Source organism: Aulonocara sp. 'chitande type north' Nkhata Bay, linkage group LG19, assembly GCF_057382095.1.
Source record: "Aulonocara sp. 'chitande type north' Nkhata Bay isolate Kocher_YH1m ecotype deep benthic linkage group LG19, A_spYH_male_GT1.1, whole genome shotgun sequence".
Classification (NCBI taxonomy): domain Eukaryota; kingdom Metazoa; phylum Chordata; class Actinopteri; order Cichliformes; family Cichlidae; genus Aulonocara; species Aulonocara sp. 'chitande type north' Nkhata Bay.
The window spans coordinates 21896771-21923861 of record NC_141362.1 but is presented as its reverse complement, the minus strand read 5'-3'; the positions used below and the strand labels follow the sequence as shown (position 1 = coordinate 21923861).

At 39.5% G+C, this 27091-nt stretch overlaps 1 protein-coding gene across 2 annotated transcripts; it reads right to left on the bottom strand.

Annotated features, from left to right (window-relative positions):
• Window positions 1-311: 311 nt before the first annotated feature.
• Window positions 312-23994, bottom strand: palm1b (paralemmin 1b). Of its 2 annotated transcripts, XM_086274245.1 has the most exons (7): window positions 23410-23994; window positions 11813-11871; window positions 9366-9408; window positions 8604-8684; window positions 4828-4943; window positions 4511-4581; window positions 312-4256 (listed from the first exon to the last, which is right to left on the bottom strand). In XM_086274245.1, the coding sequence occupies exons 2-7, from the start codon at window positions 11857-11859 to the stop codon at window positions 3877-3879; spliced, it is 738 nt and encodes a 245-aa protein (XP_086130371.1). In that variant the 5' UTR covers window positions 11860-11871; window positions 23410-23994; the 3' UTR covers window positions 312-3876. The 2 variants fall into 2 exon arrangements, with proteins under 2 accessions (XP_086130371.1, XP_086130373.1); XM_086274247.1 differs by lacking the exon at window positions 11813-11871 and having other exon boundaries at window positions 23410-23985.
• Between the last annotated feature and the right edge of the window lie 3097 nt (window positions 23995-27091).

The window sequence follows — 27091 nt, the reverse complement described above, 5'->3', positions numbered from 1 at the left end:
CTGTGTAGTGCACACTACAAAATTATGACGTCAGAAGACAGAGAAATTAAAATCCCGCATGCTCAGACTACTTCAGCTGTCTAAATCACACCTTTAACTTTATTTCTTCTTGCTTCATATTTTTTTCATTAATGATTGTACAATTTCATCTTCTTGTTTCTTGATTTTTCTACCCACTTAGCCCAATAATAAATAGATGGTTTATCTCCTCAGAAGGGTGTCCTGTACTCATATGTGCCTCCTTCAAATGGCAAAATCACACATTGTTCAGCTTATATTTGGTTACCACATACACACTCAATTTGACCTGCTGTAACAAACAATAGTTTTATTCAAGATTAAACATTTAGACGACCACAGAATAGATGAACAGGCATTGGTTTAACACAAGGTTGATTTTTCTGCTGCTGCCCCGGAGACCCACTATTAAGCAAAGCTTTAGCTCACCAATTTTATGCATTTCTATCTATACAGATGCATACAGACATACACATGTGCATGTATTGTATATACATAGGCTATCAGTTAGTCTTCTGTATAAAGTTTGCATCCCCAGATAATGTTAAACATCGGATCAAGGTTGGTTTTGATTAGAATTTCTTGCATTTCTGGAATTAAAAAAACCAAAACAAAAAAACAACAACAAATAAAAACCTTTAAATCTGTCAGTTGAAGTGATGTCATCAACTTTAAAAAAGTTCATAAGACGTGTTACAAAGTTTCTTGGAGACTCTCAGTAGTTTGCATATTATCAATTGTCCTAACCGTGTTCATTTATAGTTATCACTTAAAGAACGAGTGTAGTATTCGATATACTAGTGACACTTCATAGTAGAAGGCAGTGTTTCCAAGTGGGTCATCGTAACCAGGAGCACAGCAAGAAAAACCCTGGTCTGAAAATGGCATCAGACAGACAAGTCCAGTCAAATGAACCTGACAAAGGCACCGACAATACACAGATGTAGTAATCTTTTTTGTTTTTTAAAAATACACACATCAAATACGACATACTGCCTTGCAAAGAGACCATAGAAAAAAAGGATGAGAGGCAATATAAGAAATAAAGTTGTACAATTATTTTTGAACTATACATAGACTATAACTTATCCATGCCTGTTGTCTTCCCTCTGGAATGTAAGAAGGGATCATTTCTCTGATGTTAAAAATAGGCAGGACTTGAGAGAATGCATCTGGCACTGAAGGTTGAAAAAGACTCTTATTCATCAAGCAGGCGAGAGTAGAATCCCTTTACCAGCAATTTGAGTAAGACAGATGGGACAGGTTGAACAATAGTTGGTGGATGAAGAGTTTTAGAGAAGATTTTGGATTAGCACCAACTTCAGAGATTTTTTTTTTTGTTAACTGCGTGTCTCCAAGCATAGAAGGTGTGGCTATGATTTGACAATAACAATGAAACAGTATAGTAAGGAAATAATGGTGATAACATTTAGGTGATTCAGTGACATGGATGACCCTGGGGAAGGAGAAGCATTGGCAGTACAGTTTACTGACCAAGCTCATCCAGAACTGCATATGTCTGCCAAACACATCAGATTTTTTACTTTGAATTGCTATAATGTACATGCATATTTTGTCTACCATTAAATGTGGCTGAGATGCTTTTTTTCAAGAATTTAAACTATCTGTAATAGTGGAAGAAAGCTAAATGCTTGGATACCCGGATAAAGCTGAAGTCTTTATAATGTGTCCAAAGATATAATTAATATTTGCAAAAAATCTACTCAAATGCCCTCATTCTCTTTTCTTCTTCTGTAAATCTACTCAAGCACAATTAGGCCCAGGTGTACAAACAAAGAATCAGGGGTTAAACTGGGAGTATAAGCAGAACAGAAACCACCAGCCAACCAAGACACAGTGAAATGACTGATTCATCAAATTTTATTTGGTACATAAAAACAAAAAGCTTTTTTTTAATAGTGAGCTGAGCAAGCCCTCCTCTTCTCATTATGCTAGGATGAATCCCAGTTTAACCCCTGGATTTACATTCATGTTAATGTGATAGTGTATGCTACAGACCTAACAAGAGACAAGTTGAAACAGTTGCAAGGCTTCATGCAGTGCTACCTCATTAAGACATACATTGATTCTACTGTTGTAAGAAGAAAATTACTTAGGCCTTCCTAAACACTGTGTAATGATCTCATGAATCTAATCATAAAGTGATTTCATCTTACAGGCCTTTTCTAAAAACGTTGAAACACTTCTTCAAAAAGTAAATAAAATACAATGCAATGGAGAGCAAATTATTTGTATCCTTTTATTTGATGTATAATAGATCAATTGACGTAGCTTTGTTAGCAAAATACGGCAAATGTTTTAAATTGAGTGACACGTCTAGATGCACTTTAGCACCGGGACTCATCTCCTTTGTAGTAAGCCCATGTTATTGTTATATGTGCACAATGTGTATTGGCAGTGTTTTGCAGAAATAAACAAGGACTTCCTTAAAAAAGGTCTCGTCTAGATGGGAGCATATGGTACTCCAAGATCTGTAGATATCATTCAGCATTAATGGTGCCTTCACAGATTAAACAAGCCATATGCAAAAAGCACTCCATGTTACCAATTATGGCTTTTAAATTGTGAACAGATTAATACATTCTTTCAACTTTTCCTTGTATTGTTGAACTATTTGACTATGCAGACTTTTACAGAGTGGTGAACCCCTCTGCATCTTCCCATCTTTTACTTCTAAAGGAAATGGGCACTTTTTATACCCACTCATGTACTGTTTAACCGTATATTACAGTCAAATTGAAAATGAGAATACATTTTCAAAAATACAATCATATTTTTTTTAACCTTTTTTATGGTTTATTATTCAGTAACTGTACAGTTTTTATGACTTGCAAATCATTGCATTGGTTTTATTTACATTTTGCACAGCGCTGCAACGTTTTGAGAAACAGAGCTGCATTCAAAAAACACAACAGCCGTGATCTTAATGTACATGTGCCACATACAGTACGAAACTATTGTGATTTGCAACCTAGTTAGTGATCATATTTATCTTTGTCTCCTTGCTGTATTTTTCGACATAACGCATATCTCTAACAATGCCAATTATACTTACTGTTACTGATAGAAAGACTTGCGTGACTAAAGATATGAGCACGTATGAGTCTAAGAAAACACAGACACTTGTATGAGTGTGACACGACTGTGGTAGTGCTTACAAGCTTACATGCAGTTAATGGTTGAAGATGATACAGAGAACCAAAAACAATAAATACATTGTATAAAACATAATTTCATATCAATATATTAAAATACTATTTAAAATAATATCTTAGACAATATTGCAATATGAAATTGACCGATAAATAGCTGTTAGGCCTAAACAGAGAAATATATATATCTAAGTATCTGTGTCCTTCATAGTTTGCTTTTTTTCTTAAATGATTTAAAGTTTCCAGATTTTCCCAACTGAGTAGCAGTACAGTCCAGAGAGCTAATACATTTTCTTTTTTTCCCAACAATAGTAACAATGAACTTACAGTACACAGTCCCATAATAAAGTTATACATACTGAATACAATATAAATGTCAAGACAGAAAAATAGAAAAATATCAATAGAAATCAAAAGTCAAATACATATCAGAGAAAGAATATAGAGTAAAGTGTACTTATGAGTCTTTGTGGTTCTTGTTGTAGCTGGAGCTTGGATTGGCTCTCATTGTTGGTATATTGGCTGTGCAACTTTTTGTTTTTTTTCCCCAGTCCCGATACACACACTTTCACACAAAAACAAAAAGTTACACACATTTGCAAATACAGACACATGCAATGGCACACATGCCTGCAAAGGTGAAAGTGTGTACACACCCACGCGCACATACGCACGCACATACGCCTCACATGACCGTGCAGCATTTGCAGGTCTGTTTCTTCTCCTTTTCCTTCTCGCCCTCCTCCCCACCTTCATTAGGCTTCTCTTTTTCTGCCATGCTTCCGTTAGGTGGAGGCTGCTCTTCTGTGGCTGCGTCTCCGCCCGCTTTCTCCTCCCCATCCTCGATCACAACAAACTCGGCTTTGACATTGCCATCCACCCCGTCCATTCCTAAGGCCGTGCGAGTCTCCTGTTCCTCCTCCACGGTCTTGTAGCCCATGAACACTAGAGTAACTGGGTTGTCTGCACTAGCCTGGTCAGGACTAGGGCCGAGCAGCTTGGCCTCAATCCCTGTCACCTCTCTCTTGGGTGTCTGACCAGAGGTCTGCACTACTCCATTTTCACCTATAGAGAGCACCAAAGCATCGTTGAGAGATTAGGGAAGTGCATGAGAAAAGAGCGTGGTCAGGGTCAGACAGTAGGACAAAGAAAGAAAGGAAATATTGTTTAAATGACCTCCGGCATGGAGAACCGATTTCACAGAGTAAATCAAGAGGTTATTATGAGCACACTTTGTCTTTGTGACACTTGCGCTCAGGCTGCATTGCCATGGTTTCCCATGTGATGATACAATATGTTGCCATGGGCACCAAACTTACCTCCATTTTCTTTGGCCACACCCTTATTGGCTGGCACGCCTGTCTCAAGTTCTTCAATCTCTTGCTCAAGCCTGGCTCGGAAACACACACACACACACACACACAAAAAAAAAAATCTGTGGATCATTCATGACCACAAATTGTATTATATTTGAGCAAACTCTGAGTGCAAATCAAAACACCATTAAATCACACTGCTACTGCTACTCCTGGTTTTTTAAATATTGTAGCAATTTACCGGTTAATTTCAAAATAAAAGAATAGCAATGGATAAACTGCTTCAAAAATTAAACATATGGTGGATTTAAAATGCTCACCTGAGGATGACTTGTTCCAAAAGTTTGGTCTTCACCTCGTCCTCCTGCAGACGCTTCTGAGTCTCCTCCTCTGCTGGAGCTCCATCTAACAACCAGCGCTCTCTCAGTGCCTTTGACTGCAAGGATAATATAGATGTTGAGAACACAGATAGAGTGTAGGTAATCCAGACCATTTAACTTACGTTCTATAAAATGGATCTAGCAATGGTAAGACAAGGAATATAGTTTTACTGTGTATGTACTTGATGTGTCCATGGGTGTTGATGCATTTGTGTGCATGCTTGCTACATTGAAAGGATCTTATGGAAGATCTTTATGCATACATTATGCACAAGTTGAGTAGTTAAAACGTTAGAAGCACCTCAATTTCTCCACATGCTGCACAGAGTCAGCCTCTCTTTGGACATCGATGTACTTTCTTACACAAGAGATTAGTGACACCATCTCTGACACTAATGATGAACTCTTTAGTTAATCTAAAGCAACAACATCTTCTTGCCAGGCAGTCTCGTACTTCTCTGCTGACTGCTGAAACTCAGGGATTCTGTCAAACACTTTAACTGCTGCCAAATAGTTTGCCAAGTGGACTAAATGGCACCCGGCCAGTGGATCAGGACTTCTGGTATCAAACTGGGAAATCCAAACATGTATTTAATATCATTATACTAAATTAAAGACAGGAATGAGAGGTCGCTGGGAGATAAAAAAAAAAGGAAGTGGCTCTAATCTTAAACTAGATCAAATATTTCTTAGGGCTTAATTCATTCCAAGTAATATCTTTATGAACAAGCTTAGAAAACTAACAGTGACTACTATTATTCCTTATTATTTTCCAACCAGGCCAGTATTCTTATCTTCAATCCCCATCCATCCTCTGGATGAGTTAATATCAAAGCAAATACTTGGCGTGCTCTGAGGTAAATATAACAGTGTGTCTTACTCGCAGCTGTTGGACCATGCAGCAAAAGACAACCCTGCCTGACCATATGGAAAAGTGTTAGAAAAAAAAGCTCTCGTTTTCACAAGTTAGGCTGAAAATCTGGACATGTGCTTGATGCGAATTCCTCTCCAGTGATGCAACTAGAATTTCTACAAAAAAACACCCCCCCCCCCCCCCCCCCTTCCTCCCTCGTGTAGCATATGCCTCTTTGCCCATCCTAAATTTTAGGAACCTAAAAAGGGTTGTAAATGTCAGGGTGTATCTCCCTCAATTTATATCCGTGTTTAAATTTTTTTATCTGCTGTTCTGTTTAAAATCTTACCCTCTCCACTGAGTAATTCAACTTCAGACATCCAGCTGCAGAGCTTTAGAGCACACACTTAACACTGTGTAATTCAACACTCGTCATTCCACAGTCCTGCATGGTCTCTTGGGCACTGAATCTAAACCTGCTTTGCCCTCTTACTACTCTCTGAATCTTGCTTGCTCTCGTGAGCCACACCCTACTACGCCAGTGCCTGACATCACTTTAATGTGCTCACTCTTGCATATGGAAGCACTCACACACACACACACACACACACACACACACACACACACACACACACACACACACACACACACACACACCAGTCAATGTGAACAGTTGAAAAGCTAGGAATGCTGAAACAACGTCTCTCCATTGTTCTTTGGAGTAAAAGCTGCTAACGTAGCAGACAAAGGGCGGAACTGGGATACAGACATACGCACACGCAGGCAAGCATCCATCCACACATGGATATGTTATGAACAGCTGGAAAGAGAAGAAGCTTATTTCAAATCACATTGTGCATCTATTCAAAAGTCCGTTTTGTCAAAATAAAGTTTCTCTGGTCCGTGTAGCATAAATGTTTTTCGTCAAACATTTCGTCAAATTTACATTTTTTTTCTTTCATTTCATTTTGAGCTAATGTCTGTGGTATAATAAGAGGATGGCGAAAGTGACTTAGCGGCCCAAAGCTTAAATGTTGTACTTTTAGCCTTTGTATCTTGTACAGGTTAAGCAAATGTCCTTGGTAATTAAATGAATGAGGTTTAGATGTGGTTTTAAAATTAAATGCTCGCTTGCCGCAGCTGTGTTATTTATGTTTTTATGAATAAGAAAATGACAAACTGCTCCTTTCCCAACTTTGTAAAAGTCTGTTAGCTGTGAGTGCTAATTGTTTTATTCTGAAAAATCACAACTTGTATACACCATGTTGACATTTACTGACTGCTGACTCCTGTTAGCGTAATCATATCTCACCACATTTTCTGTGTTAACAAGTCTGTGTACATATATGTGTGTGTGTTTAATCATGTACTGGTGTGATTTAATGGTGGGGTACATGCCTAAAAAAATGTACTGCGTAAGCAAAGACGTTCATTAGGATTTCCACATCGGTCTGCCTCTGAGTCAAGAATACTTGCTGTGGTCCACACAAAGAGCCTTCTAACAACCCTGGACAGCATGATTACACTTCCCCTCTGTGTGTGTGTGAGACGAAAGTGGGGTGCGGTGGGTGTAAGAGCTGTTTCCTGTTGGTGGGAGTGGGACAAAAATCTGTTTCCTCTGCTAAAGCCCACTGCATTGTCTGAAGCTTCTGTGTTCCTTTATAAAGCAACCTACACACAACTGGACGCGACATGTACAGATACACACTTACAATGATTTGCCTGGAAAATAGAAAAAGTGGGAGCACACAGGGACAACAGTACAGGTCACTTTTAGAAACACACACACACATACTCGTGTGCACATGGCAAATACACACCTCAACCTTTGCTCTTATCTGTGACCTGCTGAATTGTCGGTGGCTGAAATAGCTTTGATAACGCTGACACATACGCTGACAAAAACCTTGGCTCTGATATAATGAGTGTGTGTCTACATGCATGAGTGTGTGTGTGTATAAACAGCATGTGGAGGAGCTTTTGGTATTATCTGTTATCCATTCTGAACATTCCGTGACAGCAGCAGTTGGGGAGTATCTCACTATGTTGGACAGATATATTTGAAGGGAACTGCTGATTTTAATGTTGTGTGGGTGTCTAACGTTGCTCACACACGTAAGAGCATGAATCCCAGAAACACGCAGAGGGCTGACCGGCAGTGTTTCTGTTAGCTTGTTAGAAGTTCTGTGAAGGGAGAGGCATGTAGGAGTACAGATGACACATACTGTACATTAGTTTTATCAGTGGAGAGCTCGAGTGCATTTCAAACAAAGCCAAACTGGCATGTTCACGAAGGATGAGCAATGTGATGCTGGGGTCAAATATCCCAGTTTATGCACTGCAAGCACTCTTTTGGTAGCAGATGGAGGAATTCACAAGTGTAGATGGGAGGTGATAGTATTAAATAATAACATTTAAACATGTGCAACAAAGATAATTAGTACTATGACTACTGTGACTGCAAAACAAAAAAAATCTATTGCTCAGGTTCAACTAGCTCTCAAGCTTCTCTGTGTACCAACTGAATTTCATTTGCTTACTTCAACAAATGAAATAAGAATACTTGATATACAAATACACATAAAAAAAGGTGGATGGATTTCTTTCCTGGAAGAAATCCAACAAACTCAATATGTGCCTACACAAGGTGGAAAAACAGTTAAACTGGAAACATGTGGCCAGCGGCAAGAGAAGCAGGGGAAACGTGCTGATGAAGTAGTGAGCAGGAGGTAACTGAGAGTGCCCTGTGCATACTATGAGATCAATGTGTTGTGGACACCAATACTTGTGTGTATTCTTGTCAACCACCAAGTATTCTTATGGGATACGTGGAAAATGCGTATGCCTGTGAATGTGTGTGTACCTTGAGATGCTGGAGTTGCCGTCGGTCATCATCCAGCTGTCTCCTCTTGTTTTCAATCTCTGTCTGCTTCTTCCTTTTCTCCTGTTATGATATACATGCATTAAGATTGGTAGGAAATGCACAAATGCATATTACAAAGATTAGAAATAGAAATAATATCATAATTTTAAAGAACAATATGAACTATATATTTATTTATGCAGTACTAGTGTGGCAACCAAGGAATTTTGGTAACTTCAAATAAATAGAGCTGCATATACGGCATCTTTAGTAGTCAACCAATATATTTTTTATATACATACAGCTTGTTGACCATAGGCATAGGAATGTAGTACTGGCATTAAACTGATATTATGTAGTAATATAAATGTGTTTCCCTATATCTGCCACAGGTAAAATAAAAAAGAGATTGCAATATACAAAGTTTAGCTAAACAGACACTTGGATGTTAAAACAGAAAAGGCAACAAGTGACAATAAAACATTTGTGAAGTATAAAAGATGAACAGAGACAGAGGAACAGACAGAAAAGCGCAGTGAGCTGTAGCTACTATATTAGCTTTTGATGTCCTCTAATGGATGAAGGAGATGGGATCTAAAAGGTTGAGTCATTAAGACTGGCAGTCAGACCATGACGAGCAGCAATGATTTGTTGTTTCTTCAGCCATCAGTGTGCATGATGTGCACTCTGTGTGTGTGTCTAAGTGTGCGTATGAAATAGAAAATAGAAAGCAGAATGTGTCTATGTGTGTAGATAACTTACAGCGATGGCCTGGAGTCTCTCCTCATGTGACACCTCAGCCATCCTGATGAAGGACAGACAAGTTAAGGGGCAGCATGAGAGAGAGAGAGAGAGAAGGGAAGAGGGGGAGGGAGTAAGAGTTACGTCTCATAATGACCAGCGACATCAGACATTAGACACAGCGTCAAGCAATATTCTGTGACCCCTAGTTTTTGCTCACCGGTCATTTACCTTCCAGTGATTTCTCAGTGACTGAGGTTAAATATCTTTCTGTTTGGCACTAAATCAGAGTCTCTTTCCAGTCAGGAAAAGTTGGTGCAGGCATGCTAATGTGCAGCGAGGGCTCTGCTGGAGATTCCTGCTTTAATAGGTTCCAGACAAGAGCTTCAGGATGGAGGATGGACAGATGAAAACTTAAAGCCAGAGGAAAAGACTGCACACTGTTGCTTAACGGAGATAGGATAAAGCTATTGCTATGAAAAAGTGATAAATCCTGCACTGAGTTCCACCTTTTTCTGTAGTAAATAGTTGAGATTATCAGATCCAAAAGGCAGCACTTATCGTGACCTCTAGAGCAAATTAAACATAAAGATAAATTCATGATCCCAGACTGGAAAATTTTAATTTATAAAGACTATATAAGACAGAATCGACTGGGTACAAGAATTCAGTACAAGGATTTTAGTATGCAAGCTATAGACACCTTCACTAACAACTGTGAGTGCCATATGGGGGTATTATGACGTTGATACATTCATATACTATATTTAACCCTGACTACTTTCAGCTCTCTAAGGACAACATGTGTTATGTGACAATAATAGCTAATGTCTCCACATATGTTTTATTTTGGTAAGTATTATTGTGCTGAGAGGGAATTATATCTCTTATAACTATGTCTAATGTATTGGGATATAATCTTCCATTTAAAAATTACAACTAGTCCGTTAATTCTTACATTAAATATAACATCTAGGTGAGAAAACTACTGTTTTAATAAATGCGAGATTTGATTTATGCGACTGTAAACGGATGATACAGTTCTGGCAATTTGCTGGTTTTATTTGTTTGTATTCAAGCAAAGTCTCAATCTCCCCAGGAGTGGACGTATACAGAAATTCTGAAGGTAATGTATCTAAAAGCTAATGGCTGGCCAAAACTGGGTCGTACAACAGGACAATGATCGCATGTACACCAGCAAAACTGCAGTGGCCCAGTCCAGACCTCAACCCAACTGAAATGCAGGACTTTAAGAGAGCTGTGCATAAATGAATAAGAGCTTTGAAAAGAAGAATAGACCAAAATGTCTTCACAACAATTCAAAAGACTGATGAAGTCATATACAAGATCTACCTGCTCTAGAGGTGTTTCTACAAGCTCTCAAATCCTGGGATGAACTCAGTTTGTCACAGGACTGCATAGAGTCCTTTGTAAACCTTCATTTGACTCTATAAATGATGGAAAATGAGGACAAACACAATATGTCTCATTTAGGTTTTAGACAAAATGACAGATTAAAATATTTTTGTAAAAATCCACTATTCAGGAAATCAGCAGGCAGGTTAATCAATGTTAAAAAAATATATGATAAGTTGCAGTCCTAATTAAGAATTACATCCATAGGGCAAACTAATGACTTTTTGGTTTTTCATCTCTAATTTAAATTATTACTTTTATGTAAAAACATTTAAAAGGTGACATTTAAAAAGGTGATTCACATAAAACCTTAAGGGGAAGTATGTCTCTTTCGCCACGTAAAATTACACCCCTGCACAGATATAATTTGCTATAATAGCAGGAATCTTTAGAAACATTACAGTGATCAAAGTAAGAATTAACGTACTTATTAAATACAGGTTCTGAATGACTTGGTGTCAAATTATCCATTTTCTCTACTCCCAGAGAAGAAATTAACTTCTCTGAATCTGACTAGAGTTTCTGGTTGCTTAAGTGTTTGATGGAGAACAGAAGAATGGTGTGCTCTCTCTAGACCAGAATGAAGCTTTACCACAACATATATGGGCTCATCATCTAATCCAATCTTTTTAAAAACAGCTATAACAAAAACAGCTGTCAACCTAACCTACAGCAAGGCCAGTAACATTTCTAAAATTGTTTGATTGCGTTGTTGTTGATGAGGAACGAGGAACAGCATCCCTGCTCGTAACAGATTGTATCATTTCTCAGCTTAGTACATACAAAGGTTGGATTGTGAGTGGAAAAATGCAGCATATCACCAGTTCACATCCCTCCTATCCCACCCTTTTTTTGCGGCTGCATTTTTATTTCCCACACAAAGGCATGCAGGGTAGCAGCGCTGACCTAAAAAAGATAAAGAAGCATCTTTTTTCATGCTCAGTGTGCAACCATTGACCCTCTAAGACTTAGGCATGCATGAAGGTCAGTCTGTAACATGTCCAATTACTGTCTTTCCTGTGCATTTACACACATATAATCAAACAGCTCACTTCTCTTCCATTCCCTCTTCTGTTTTTCCATCGAGCCACATCACCATCACATGGAGACCCTTGGGGGGGAGAAAGTAAGTACCACAATCATCTGATCACCTCCTGAAGTACACACAAACACAGACATATTGTACCGTCTAGACACATTTTCCCAACTTTTGCCTTTACCCAGTGATCCTGACATGTGGATGTACTGAGTCAAATCAGCTTTTATATGGCTTAATGTGGTAAGATTGCACTCTCAAAAATAAAGCAAATCTTAATTTTGCTTATAATTGTTTGTTTAGAACAAAATTAAAAAACATATTAATTATGTTTATAGTTTTTGTTTTGGCATCGTTATATAGCGCATTTTTGTCCTAAGCCTTTGTCCCTTCCCATCCCTCAGGTTATAGTCGAAGATGGGCCCTTAGATTAGTGCACATCTGGAAACTCATCTGAATCATTTCATCGGTGGAATTTGACCAGGGAGGAGGAGCTGACCTCTGTCGTTTTTAAAGGACCAAACATCTTAATGTGGAAAAGGTCAAGGAGCAGGTCCCACCCGCAGCTGAACTTGACAGCAATTATACAATGAACACATTACCACTGTTTGATACATTTGTTAAAAATGCAGGATAGAGAGACCATTCACAGCTTCACATTTAGAACACCTGAAATGTGCCAAATCACCAAGAAATTTTTGCAATTTCAACTGCTTTTTAGTCACACAGAAATGTAGTTTTTGTTTTTATTAAGTAATTATGCATAACAGTTTTTGGACATAATCTTACTATGTATGTGTAAGTTACAGACTTTTATTAGCAATGTGCTGATCGACCAGCTAGGGACTGAAATCAGTCAATTTTCAGCATTCTTGGCTCTGATTGGTGACCGGCTGGTCAGCCTAATCTATGTCAGATTATGCAACATGCACACTGTGGTGCAGGCAAATGGTTGCATTTGCATTCTAACAGGTTGTTGGAATGAAAGCTCTTCACTATAAGTTAAGACACAAAGTGTTAGAACAGACCTAATGAGACACGTAATCTTCACCCAGATGAACATGGACAATTTAAAGAAAGTAACAACGCTGCTAAAGCTTCCCAGAGCTCAAAGCCAAAGGATCAGAGCAGTTACAAGGAAAAATTATAGAGACAAGAAAACAGAAAGGGGCTGACCTTTTATCTGGTGAAATTATAAACATACTGGAAAATTATTTAAGTTTGTTATGTAAATCTGTTAAACGTTCTTTTGTTTAACAGTTTAACAGTTATTTGCACCTCTTTCCGGTATCGGAGCACTTTATTTTCAGTTACTTCAGTTGTTTCAGTGAGAGGACATCCTGCAACTTACTCAAATTTTGGGGACACTATAAAGTTGAATCTTTTTTTGTTGTTATGAAAATAATATTTAGCACTGAAGAAAAGTTTACTTTTGTTTGAATACGCTGTCATTTATAGTTTTTACAAAAAATGTGAAATTAGTAGCTGGAAACTGAAGACTGGAAGTGATACATCTCTTAATTTTTATGCACTTAACTCTTGGAAATTAGCTGGCAGTTAGCATTTCTAAACAGCTAACTGAGCATTAGCATTGCTAATAGACTTCTCTAAGTTCTTCTGTATTTCCCTGTTTCCTTTTTTATTTTTGATGCTCTTCCTTGTAATTGGCTTCGTTGTAATTATCCACTTGTTTACTAATTAGGTTACTATTGAGCGATTAGACCATTTTTTTCACATTGTTTGCCATCCATTCGTCTTGTTGACATTTGATCCATTTCAGTGTTGCACTGTCCAAAACCGAAACTGAAAACAAATTTATCACATGAGCACTACATAAGCGCACCATCTTAATAAGAGAACCATGTGATTTTCTATGGCTGTGATTGCCCGGAGAGCTACAGCTGCTTTAAAACATTTAATTTGCAGTCAGTATATTAAACATCAGCACGTAATATAGTTACATCAGTTTCCATCACGCTGTCCTAGCTGGACACAGTTCAGCTAAAGCACACTGTAAATAAGGTTAGCTTTGCATAGATAAGTGTAATGAATTTTAATTTAAAAGTTGTACAAAGGTTGTATTATGCATTTATCTAAACACAGGATGGCCTCAATTGTGATACAGATATTCTGCCCATGTTTTAGTTACAAAGACAAGAATTATGCGTGGACTTTGCTTCTATCCTGCCAGTATTAATAATAATTCTTTTTGCTCAACTGACTACCAAGTTGTGAATGTGAAAAGGTAAATACAACAATAGTCTAAAATCCAGATTTAGTCAGATGGACATGATATCAGGTGATATGAAAAAGTACTGATAACAATCCAGTCACTGTCAGATGCATCTAAACATCTACATTCAGCAACAGTGAATAATACTTACAATCTTGTGCATGCAAGACTTAACGGCAACAGTCCAAAACCAAATGTAAGCGCTAGTCCTGATTTTATAACCTCTGGAATAATACTGCAATGAAATTTTAAGGACATATTGGAAAACTGTGTCTACCTTGTTGGAACACTGGGGGCCTATGTCCTACAGCCTCTCTCATAAATTATTGACGCACAGGGAGAAAGGAAAGCAGGCAGCCATCTTTGCCACAGTAAAAAGAGTAATTACATTTATGACAGAGAAAGACATCAAGGGAGGGAGACAGTCACTAAGAGACTGGTTTGCCTGACACAGATAAATGCAAGAGATCAAAAACATCACTCAGACAAGACTAAGCGATGGATGGATCGTAACAGGCGGATTTAGAGACAACCAGCAAGCTAAAACCACATTTTTGACAAAATGTAAAGGTAGGTACATATCAGAAGAAGTCTGAGAAACACATTAATGACCAGCCCAATTCCCTATTGAGTGCACCGCTTCTGTAGCATTTCCAGGAACACATTAACTGCCAGTGTACAGCAACAGCATTCTCTCTTCTAATAGCATTGTGCTCATGGTCCTCTGGAACCAGCAGTCACTTTACATACTCTAACTGCACTATAATGCACTAAAAGTAATCAATTTAATGCCCATAAATGTAAATGAATTATAGCCCAGTGGTATATCTTTGTTGGGGGTGTTATATTGGCATAAAGTCTTACTAGGATAAAAAAAAAATCTCCTTTTAAGGTAAAGAAAGTATTTTCATTCCACTTAATTATTAAGATACATAAAATCAACATCAGGTTCTTCTAATTTAAAAAAAACATTTCATCTCTTCCTGATCAAACTAATTCTACCTTCTGTAACAAAAACAACACTTTTTAAATCATTACATGTTGCCTTTGTAGAAGGTTTGCTGTAGATAATTTCCAATATGTGATGACAGAGAATAGCTACTCTTTGACTCCAGACAGCAATAGGTCTGCTCTCTGTCCGCAGCGGTGGCAGATTGTGTCAGTCCAAATTACCTCAAATTATCTTAAACAAACACCTGTTGGGCAATCCAACATGCTGATTCTGAACATGCCTCCTACGCTCACACATACTCAGATGCACAAATTTATTTAAAGCTTGTTTGTGCGGCATCTGCTCTTCATTAGGTAGTAAGCACTTTAATGCACCTATACTGAACTGAACACCTACTGCACCATTAGGACCAGGCAGAATCAGGTCCCTTGACAAAGAGAGAAAGACGGATAAGAGCACTTTCAAATGATAGTTAATAAGTGGAGTTAATTAAAGTTAAATCTGGTGATATTTCTATATCACCTTACTATAAGCTTAGTCATAAAGGGAGGTTTTAAGCCTGATCTTAAGAAGTAGATAGTGCCTGTCTCCTGGATCTAGAATTAAAGCTTTTTGCATAGGAAGGTGGCCTGATAATTCAATGCTCTGCCTCCCAGTTTGGAAACTCTAGGAACCACAAGTAATCCTGCAGTCTGAGAGCAAAGCGCTTAACAAACTGTCTGAAACACTCAAAGCCAGCAATTAATTGAGCCAAAAAGTATCATTTATATAGTTAAATCCTGTCAGCGCTTATTCCTGTGGTCCACAGAGACCCGCTGCTGTTCAAAAATTGCTCCCCAAACATCAATGAGCCAGCCGCACACACTGGGTGACATGTTCCACACTGAAATATTTACATATATGACCATGAACATGGGCATTTAACTCTATACTCCATCCTCCTACTTTACTATGCCATGTGCGCAATCGGATTGTTGTTGTTGTTTTAAATATGAAATATAAAAACCTCCTAAAGTGAGATGTTGATAATCACACCAATCATCTGGTGCCGAAAGTGACCAAGTTACAACAAATAAACAAGACATTTGTTAACTTAGGCTGTGATTCACAACAGCGAGAACCTTTAAACTAATATTTTGCAGCTATAATGAAACTCCTGGGTACACACACACACAAACACAATCACAAAAAGAAACCCAGAAAAAAAAAGAAAAGGTGACTGAAACGGCTGCAAGCCAAAAAAATAAGAAAACAGAATATTATTTATTCTGCAAATCTGGAGAAATCCCAGATGTGACTGAGACTGTCATTTCTGGCTGCTTCCGAAAGAACAAGCATGCCAGACACAGACAAAATAACAGAAAATGTTTCCTCTTCAGAAAGAAGGATGATGGTGAAAATGACTCTTGAGTTAATGACACAGACCCTGCATTTAAGAAACGCTAAAACACTCTGGAAAAGGAAACTGATCTCGAATCCAATCACCCTGACTGTGTCAGAGTGGCCCTTCTTTCTCCTTCTCTCTACTCCCCACTTCCACGGCTTCCTTCCTTCAGGCCAAAAGAGCACAAGGACAACAATACTCCTCCCAGCCTCTCTGCCCCAGCCACACACTTGTCCCAGGCCATTACACACATATACACACCAAGACTTCTCAACCACCACCAACACACACACAGCTCTGCATCCTTCTATCTCAGGCAGAATACAAATTGTGCCAAATATAAACAGTGCAGTGCCTATAAAAACTAGAGGAAGTCCACTGAGGTCACACGTTAGTGTTCAGGAGTCAGAGGGCAAAAGTCCTTTCCCTTTGAGGCCAGCCATAAATAACAGCTCTGTTAGCACAAAAGAGAGTGAACTACTGTGTAACATCTATGTCGAGAGGGCAAATGGCAAGTCACACAAAGACTGAGACACATGTGTTGGGACGGGGGAAACTGGGAAAGTTCTGATGTCTTACTTGTTTCAGTGTCAACAGCATGCAAGAATGAATGAATCCTGACTTTACATATGTAGTGGCAGGATTTCTAGCAAAAAATGAGCAACCAATCAAAAGTATTCCTGTGATCTTTATGACTCTTTTGTCTTTTCTTCTGTACATAAATGGTCAAAATGGACTGCTTTTTATGTATCACTTTTCTAGTCTTATTGACCGCTCTAAGCACTTTTACGAGTTGTCTGTTGGCAACATTAGGAAAAAGACAAATTTCATTAAACTTGGCAGAGAAGTGAAGCATGAGCAAACAAAAATTCAGCTAAATTTCACTTGCTTAAAATGGTGCATTAGTGAATTAGCCTTGGCAGACCATGTGCTCTTCATGCAGTCTTCTAGTTAGAAAAAAATAATGAATTCAATTACATTTGTATTAAATCCTTCACCAGTTTGGAAAGTGTTATTTTTTGTATTGTCTAGCAGCAATATTAATGAAGTTTATTTATTGGGGCCATTCATGCCACTCAAAGTCAACAACCATAATGGAAAATTGTTAAGGAAACATAAAATAAGCAACACAACACTAAACATGAATGAGTTACAATGGGTATTATGGCATTACAAAGAGATTAAGCTAGTTAAGAAAGATTACCTTAATTTAGGTCACAAAAATAGAAGTTTTAAGAGTAGGTTGAGGATATGACAGGAAGCTGAAGATGGCAAGTTTTTTTCAGTGGGAGTGGCCAGAATGGTTCGAAATGAGTATTTGAGAGGGACAGATTGAGGCAAGGCTGAGATAGTTTAGACACACACAGAGAAAGACAGTGAATACACTGGAAATAAGATGCTGAATATGGAGCTAAAGAGGAGGAAAAGAGGAAGATCGTGCAGAAGATTCATAGTGAAGGAGACAGAGTTTGTGTGACAGTATGCTGTGGATGGGGTGAAATGGAGGCAGATGATCCCCTGTGTTGTTCCCTAAAGCGAGAAGCCAAAAGAAGGGGGGGGAAAAGAGATGCTTTGAGCAAGAAAGTTCCATCAGTAGCCAAAATTTGTTGTCACAGACTGACGTCAGTCCACAGCAATCATAATGGCACAAAAATGGGAACAATCTTTTTTTGTATGCAATTATTCTCAAATTTGTGACATAAGGCAGTAGAGAAGGTGTTGCGTAACCCTGCCTTATTTTCTCAACCTTCACACTGCTGGTCAATAAGTCAATATGAAGTCTTCGCTTTGGAAAATTACAGAAATACTCGGATGCAGCCAACTCTAATGTGTAAAAAATTTAGGTTTGCAGGCACTTTTCAACAATGGCCACATTTTTTAGGCATTCAGACAGGCCAGTATTTCTTCTACTCAGTTCCTAATGTGCAACAAATCTCCACTCTCACATTCTTTCCACCAATTCCTTCCTCGTTCTGCCTTCTACAAATACCTAATGAAAAACCTTTAACAGAGGCAGTGTCCCTACCCTGTGCTGCTTCTCCCTGGAATCTTCATCAACTAGTCTCATCTGACCGATCTTGACCTTCATTATGCTACGCTGCAAAACTGATGAGTTTTGATCTTTGCTTGTTAATGTTTAGATATCCACAGAGTGCATGCTGAGTCCACAACTCCTGTGACACTTTATGATTGATCCGGGTGTTTTGATTATAGCTGTAGAGGTCAGAATGCAGGTTTAGCTTGTCAAAGGTAGAAATATAGTACATACACAGTTAGGGCTGTTCGATATAACGATATATATCGGATGACGATATAAAAACGTCTATCGTTTCATTTTATGCTATCGTTTGTTTCGTGGTGTCTCAAAATAAACTGTTTATGGCAATACTTTTTCATTATTTTGATAGTCACTCTAGTGGCTACATTACTTTCTTAAAATTCTCTCTTTCTCTTACATTTAATATAACCACACTACAGACAGACAAGCGTTTGTTCATAAACCTTTCACAATAAACCTTTCACAATAAAGCTCAAGATCCTGTTGAGACTTTTCAAAATAAACTGAATCACGTGAACGATGCAGAGTGTTTACGGATGAGAAGCAAAAAAGAGCCGTCAGGTGCTAAAAAATAAACCTTAGACTCAAACGTTAGAACAGGCTTTTCCCCGCAGCACGCTGTGTAATAAATACTCACAAAGAAACGAAACAAACGATAGCATAAAATGAAATGATAGACGTTTTTATATCGTCATCCGATATATATCGTTATATGAACAGCCCTAGTTCCTAGGATGAATAATCTTAGAGTTCTGGACAAAAGCTCAACCTTTTTGGACAGAAGATTAAAAACCTGAATGAGTAAAGAACAGGATAGTGATCCCAATTATTGACTTGTTCTTCAGCCTTTTTGCAAAAACAGTGTAACATGACCTGCTGACAACACTGTCTTATGCTTACAGAAAACCCATTTCAGTAGTGGCCTGTCTCCTGCATCCTGGTGTGTTCTTGTTGGTCAATAAGCAAATTCTATATGTCCGGAAACCTATGGACTTGCATTACGGGAGCAGCCTTTCTATGTTAATGCAGGAACCATTAGGCCTAATAGGTGTCTTCCCTTATGGCATGGTCCCAATATCTACTCAAGGCTCTCAAGGACTTGTTTATACTAAGTATGTTTGTCCAAGATCAGCCTGTCCAATCTCTTCTCACAAAATAAAGTTTGATTTACAAAGGGGACAAGGACTAATATTCATCCTACTTCCTCCCCTTAAACCATATTGCCATGTGTGCACCCTGTAGATGAGGTTATCAACAGAGCAAAACGAAGGGTGATCTACTGCTTATCAATAGGGCTTTTGATATTATCTCTGCAACAACACTGATGACAGTCATATGAGCATGTGGGAGTGCACATGTTTTGGGCAGTAGGCACACACACACACAGGCACACACATACAAATGTACAAACACATACTGCTGAGCACACTTCCCTCTGAGATTAAAACGACTTAGTGGCTAAAAATGACAGTTTATCAGAAGACACACTATCCGCTGGGAAGAAAAAAACAAATCCTCTTTTGCCTTATCTGTCATGACAAAGCAGCAAGGAGGGGGATTTGTAATAAGAGATAGTCATAAAAAAGAAAAAGTGACTATCCAGGAGGAAAAGAGAAGGCAGAGATTAAGAAAAAGAGAAAAAAAAAACAGAGACAGAAAGGGCGAGGTGGATTGCAAAGCATTATCTAAGAATATCTCACATCATCATCATCGGCCCAGATGTTACTCCGTATTACTTTGCATGCTTGCTGAGCAAGCTTTCACTTCCACTTCCTCTTTTGCCCTACAATACCATCTTTCAGAATGGGACAGTAAGTTTAAAGACATTTGGAATGTATGACATTCATTTTCCACGACTAGCTTACAGATCTGATTTTGTAACCACTGCATAAATGGTTTCTTAATGACAGCAAGGTCAGAGAGGGTAATTGGCAATATCCATCACTCTGGGGCTATTTGCTCAGGGCAGGATGTGAACCCATGAGAGGCCTCCTGTCCACTTGTAATAATGCTGTACCACCGGATTCTGGCAAAACTTCTAGGAAATTGCAACCCAACAGTTGTCGAGGGTTCTACGTTAAATTAGATCTATTTACTCATATACTCCGCTCTAAAACAAAAGATTTTCATGAAACCTGCATTAACTGATATTTATACAAACAGTTAGTGTGGATCCTGATAAGATTTTAATTATACTAATGCCAGTGTTGACTCTGCTTATAGGTCTGAGTCTTTATGTTATTGATTTGTTATTGGTTTTCTGTGCAGGTCTAGACAGGTTTTTTTAATTTTATTTTGTTTTATTTTTTGCATCAAAACAGCTGTTTTATTATCTGAGAATTATCTGAGAGTCTGACAACAGTATAAGAGCTGCATATGAGTCGAGAACCAAGAGTGTGACGCCACTTTATTGCAATGTTTAAGTGCCAGAAAATAATAAAAGGAATTGATAAGCTTGGAGTCATTTGATTCACATCGGTATTCCTAAGGGAAGACTTATAGCTACTAAATGTTCATCAACTGCTCACTGAGTTCTGTCTGTTTGGGTTGGCACTGGGCAGGTAGTGTACAATTGTTCATCATAGTTGCTTTGTTTGAAAACCTGCATTTTGCCACTGGCTATACGTGGTGACAATGAAGCAAAACATAAAATCTGGGAGGGGGGAAAGCAAAACAATCCGATGAATAACACTAAAATGGTCATGTGTCCCAATGTTAATCTGAAAATGCTGATTATAACTTCTTTAATTTGTACAGGTTATGTCATTGTGACTTTATAACTGTAAGTGTATTTTGGATGCTGCTTACTATGAGTTGCCTCAATGAGAATTTCTATTATTAGCCTCTTGGCTTCCCGAAAGGCACTTTGATTGCAGTTAGTTGAGAGTAAAGACTGTTACTCATTCACATTTCACCTCAACTTTTTTTTACTGACTGGCCATGAATAGGAATGAATGACCTTCCGGTTACCAGGCTCATTTCCCCTAACTAAATTGGTGAACGCAGACCCATCCCAGTACCAAGCCTGCCAGTGCAAGGCACAGTCATCAACACACGCATAAACAATCCATCTGTTTGTTCCATTCATACATGCAAAATGACTGGCAGAAATGCACAAACAAAGCTGCACGTATGCAGGAATTCAAAAAGACAAAGACAGAAATGTGACTGTCCAAAGTCATAATGTCAGATAATGTTTGGGCGGGCAAGACAAGTGCTGTCGCCTCCACTGTGAGTTGCTGACACGACACAGAGCAGCCAACTGGATATAGACCCTCCACTCACATGTAGCCTGGCTGGGGCCTTAGGACTTAACTGCTTATAAAATGAAATGAAACAACAGAAGGCAGGAAGTGCTGCTAATAAACCAAATATCCAACCTCTTTTTAAATGTTTGACCAGATAATTAATTGTCTTAAATCTTACCAATAAAATCTTAGAATATTAAATGGTATAATGCATAATTGATATCTATATTTTTACACATTTATCAGTGGTGAGAATTACATTTTGCGTTATTTTCTATTTACTAGTCAATTACACTATTAGACAATAAAGACTGATGTTCATTGTGAAGCAAACAGGCTCTCGGGACTTGAAATCAATTAATTTTGTCTCCTTTTCAACATCTCTCTGATGGCGATGGCTGACCTAGCAAGAGGATAAAATGTCTGGCTGGAAGTAACCTCAGAAATCAATCCCCCTGATGCACTTTCCCCAGCATTTATAAGAATCAAACAGGTGTCTCTTAAGCTTTTTTATTGACGAACATACCTAAGAGTGTGCTGTGCTACTTCAGGGAAATAATGATCCGTTATGTTTATGAACTCTCAGCTATCTTGCAAGGGCTGGTCTTGTCAACAAAGGTGTTTTCTACAACAGTCAACAAGCCCCGCAGAGCAACAATGAACACAAGACCAAACAAAAACACACACTTTGTCCGTTTGTGCCTATGCATGCTGTGATCAAACGTAATTACAAAAAAGAAGAAAAAAAATCAGGGCAAAAATTAAGGAGCTGGTCCAGCTGACATTGTTCTATTCACAGACAGGAATAGAAGCAGAAGAACACACACAAGCCCGGGCTACGTGATATTCTGGGAGGATGGAGAAGCCAGGTTGTGCCACTGCTGGCAGCCTGCGCCTGGATTCATTTGAGCTAACGTCGTCTATTTAAGAGTTTCATTCGCCGCTACAAAGCCAAGCGCCTCATCCACTGCACGGTGTAAATTCCAGACACGAGTATGTAATGGCCAAGGTTTATCAGCTCATGCGCGCCATGTTGGAGGGGACTGCTCACATCACAACACACACAGAATACCCTGTTACTGTCCTCTCCTCCAGTCTGTAACCAGTCAGCATCTCTCCACCCGTGCAGTGAGGGCCATGCGCGGCTGGCTGGCTCCACTGGAAATTCACCATCGAAGCAACAACAACAACAACAAATGAAGAGACACTTGCTTCGCACATCAGATCGATATTACATGACGGATCATGAAAGGCATCCGCGTAAACACGTCTTCCCATTACACCTGTCGCCCCCATTGGAAGTACAGTAGTGTAAGGCGGCCCTCTAGGCATGCAATAGAGGATGATATGACATAATAATGCAGATGTTCAGTAACTCTCAGCCGCTGACTTAAGCCAAAGCAATGCTATTTTCAATTTGCTCTCATCTGTCTTGAAGGATGCTGCGCCTCCTGTGATTACGAGTTGTAACCTCCTAGCATATTAATGCAGCTGCACAGTGCTTACACAGTGAGGAATTTCACTATTACAAAACAGCCAGTATATTGTTCGATATGCATATTTCATCCACCCTCTCTCATCCCTCTGTCCCGCTATGTCAGCCCTCGTGTCCGAGGCACAGGATTGATGCTTAAATGTTCCGCCGCTGCACAACCAGCCGCTGAACAAATCATCAAAAGCAGGTCAGCTACAGGAAAACACATCACCAACCGCAGCACACTGAAAATCACGACTTACTCAGTTTACAGATCCCTTTTTGCTTCCCGCCGCAGACGTCTTCCAAACGAGGTGTCCTGTTGTTTATTTTTCGGAGCACTCTCACACCCCTTCCTTTCCTCCCCCCTTCTCTTCTTCTTTTGGATGGCACCCCTTGTGCTATAGCTGAGGTGATGCCGAGGGCAGCTTGCGCGCACGGCCCGGCAATTATAAGACACCGATGGCTTCCTCTCGGGCGAAAAGGACGCACGGCGGACTTGGTTCCGCGCTGGGTGGGAATCTCATGGGTTGTGGGGCGTCGTCTGAAGCAGGTTGTAGACTAGTCAGGGTACGTGTGTGTGTGTGTTAGAGAGAGAGTCAGAGTGGTATGTGAAGGGGAGTGCAGAGGGGGAAAGGATACGCCTCCCAGCCCCGCGAAGATAAAGGGGCCCTGGCTGCGCACGCTGACTAAGATAAGGGTCCTTCTCTCCAAAAACGAGGCCCTGCTGGCTCTGCTCCAGCCTCACCATATGACGTGCAAGGAACCGGGCTGTCTGCTTCAGCGGTGCTTCAAAAGTACGTGCAGCCTGAGGCTGGGACCACATCCAGGATTTCTACTAGAGGAGAACGCGCCATTCTTTCCAGTTTTACTGTTTCTCCGTCCACTCCATCTAGTGGTGAAAAGGCTCAGTGTCAAGACTCCTTGAATTTTTTTTGCACGAGGAATCGCAGGCTGAAGGGTGAATGCTTTCACTGCCTCAAGGAGCGGGTTTGAAATAGGATTTCGTCGCCATCTATCTGCTGTTTCTTTATCAAATCAGGAACACTCGGAGGAATCAGTGTAAACTTAAGCTGTGTGCTCAGTTTCGCTCATTTACATTTTATTTATCCAATTATTTGACATCTGCATCCTTAAATCATCCAAAACATGTTGCACCTGCACACAGTATACAGTAGGTGGTGCTAGACTTCCAGACATGTTCTCTTGTCCTTTCAAGCTTGCTTTCTCATAGGTTTATGGTCTGCAAATTCATTTGAGGTGGTTAGGCCATAAATGTTTGTGTGAAAATAGTAAACGAGATATGGGTGTCTACATTATTCTGTATTTTCTTCTGTTTTAGGATATATCTCTTTTCAGGGAGTTTGATCAATTCTTTTATACAGGCGAGAAGAACAGACACAAAATCACCTGTGCCTCTGTTAGCTTATTGATACCGCATTGAGACTTTAACAATGTATTATATTAATAATACGCTGTTATAATGTATTATAATAATACATTGTTAATTTTGGCTACAGACAGTTTGCTACTGCCCACCACATTTCATCAAATAACCAAAAGTGTAGAGTGTTTAAGAAAAAACAAGGGCTGAAAAATCTGCTTGTCAAAAGACATCTGTTTGTCTAAATGGGAACTGGGTTACATTTAATTGGAAAGCACAAAGGTGAAAGGTTAGAGTACACAGTGGGCTATTTTAACTTAATGCAGCTGATGTGGGGGACAGAGCAAAAGTTCCTGCCTACTCTTAAATGTCTGTACAGCAAAGGAAAAAACAAAACAAAAATAAAGATGCTTCCTTAAAAACATGATGTAATATTTTTAATACTAAGTATAAATGTGGCTGGTTATTTTAGGCAAATCCACCACTGTGATCAAATTGGTGGTGCTGCGATGTCAGGCTGATGCATTTCTGAGTTCACTCCTTAGAATTTTTCAAGGAGCAAAAACTGTAGAAGAGCGACTCGGAAGGAGATCAGATTGTCTAGCTTTTGTCTAGGGACTCAGATTAATGTCTAGAAATAGGAAAGTGGCTAAGCAGTTTTTTTCTTCTCTTTTTTTGAGCCTGTGAGAGGGAATAAAAAGGAAGCACTAAAACCGGTTTCGGAGAAACAAACACCTCCGTTTCTCTGTCTCTTGCTCATTTCATGCACTTCACGTCTCCCGTCTTTCACACCCTCTAGCAGTTTTACACGTATGCACAAAGCAGAAAGCAGGCAACATACAAACACAACTATATGCAGGAAGGAGGGAGGGTGAAAAAGAAACTCAGCCTCCCATGTGGTATGTGTGTGTCTGTCATGACATCATGATAAACACTGCTGACAGATAAGGGTCAGGCCTGTTTCGGTACTGACATCTCTAAAAAAAAAATCTCTCCCTGACAAACAGAAACAACAAAGGGAGGGAGCCGGCTCAATCGCAGTTTGATAGCGTTTTGGGAGTTTCACTCACAAAATATCTCAGTTTGATCGTGATACAAAACCATACTGGCAAATGTGTGTTTTTGTGTTCTCATGGGCCTGCACCCTGAGAGCTTTCTCATGTATTTACATGTGTGCGTGTGACTTGTGTCGTTGTGCATGCAGCATGACTTGGAGCCCTCACAGCCCTCGAGGCCAGCTCAGCACTTGGCTTCTTATCTCTCTTTCAGAACCTTGGTCATGAATAAACATAACTGGAAAAAGAAATGATCCAACATGAAAATAACTGAGTGGAATTTGGAAAAGCCAGGTTCAATCCACAGCAGGGGAGGAGTGCTGAAAAAGTGAATGGATAAGCGAATGAGTGCTGAGAGAGGGAGACACTGAAGTGTTTCCTCCATCCTGGAATACCCTCGGTGTACTGGCTCCAGAAAAGTAGCAAAATCTTTCACTTCTTCCTCCTCTCTTCTCTTTTTTGCTTCGCCTGCTCTGGACTCCATCTCTGTCTTTCACTGTATGCTTTAAAATACCAATCGTGCCTCTGTGGGCTACTCTAGATTGTTTTGTATTCTCCTATGCTGTTGTGCCAGTGTGTGTGGGTGTGTGTAGGAGCCGAAGAATTTTTGCCTTTTTTGTTGTTGCTCTGGGTTATAATGAGCTGTTTCACTGAAATACACAAAACGATAATGTTTCTTTTGAACCCCACCCCCTGTTCACACACACACACACACACACACACACACACACACACACACACACACACACACACACACACACACACACACACACACACACACACACACACACACACCTTTCATTTTTACCTCACCTCTGTCTTATTTCCTCTTTTTCTAATCTTCCATTTTTGCCATTCCTTTTCACGTCCTTTCTTCTCTCTTGTCTCACTTTCTTTCTTTGTACTCCTCTCCAGAATACTGCTGTTAGATCAGACATGAATAATAGAAGACCAGCTTTTTGGTGTCCAAATCAGTAAATCTGTTTTTAATATCATCCTTAACACTTTGGCTGTGTCTTTGAATATGCCCACACAATGCACCCTGTTGCCATAAATGTAGGGAATAATGAGGGTCATGCAGTGGAAATGTGTGAGTGTAAAGCAATGTGTTGGCCCCATTATAAGGTGGCGTCATTAGCTACACAGCTACTGTCACTGTCCCATCACGGCATCTGCCCCCCCACACACACACACAGACACACACACACACACACACAGACACACACACACACACACACACACACACACACACACACACTGCTTTCATTTTCTGCTCTTTCTCAATCTCTGTCTGTCTCTCTGTTTTAGTCTTATACACACCAACACTATTACCTCCTTTTCTCCCTTTGGTGCAGATCAGGCTGGCATCAGATGCGACAATGTGTTAATCGGTGGCTGTTACACGGGTCAACGAGTTTTGTGACAAAGCCAGTGATCCATTCTTAGGCTCAACTGGGAGCCGCGGTGGAGTGACAGCTCTTTTATTTTCACTCATGAGGTCATTTG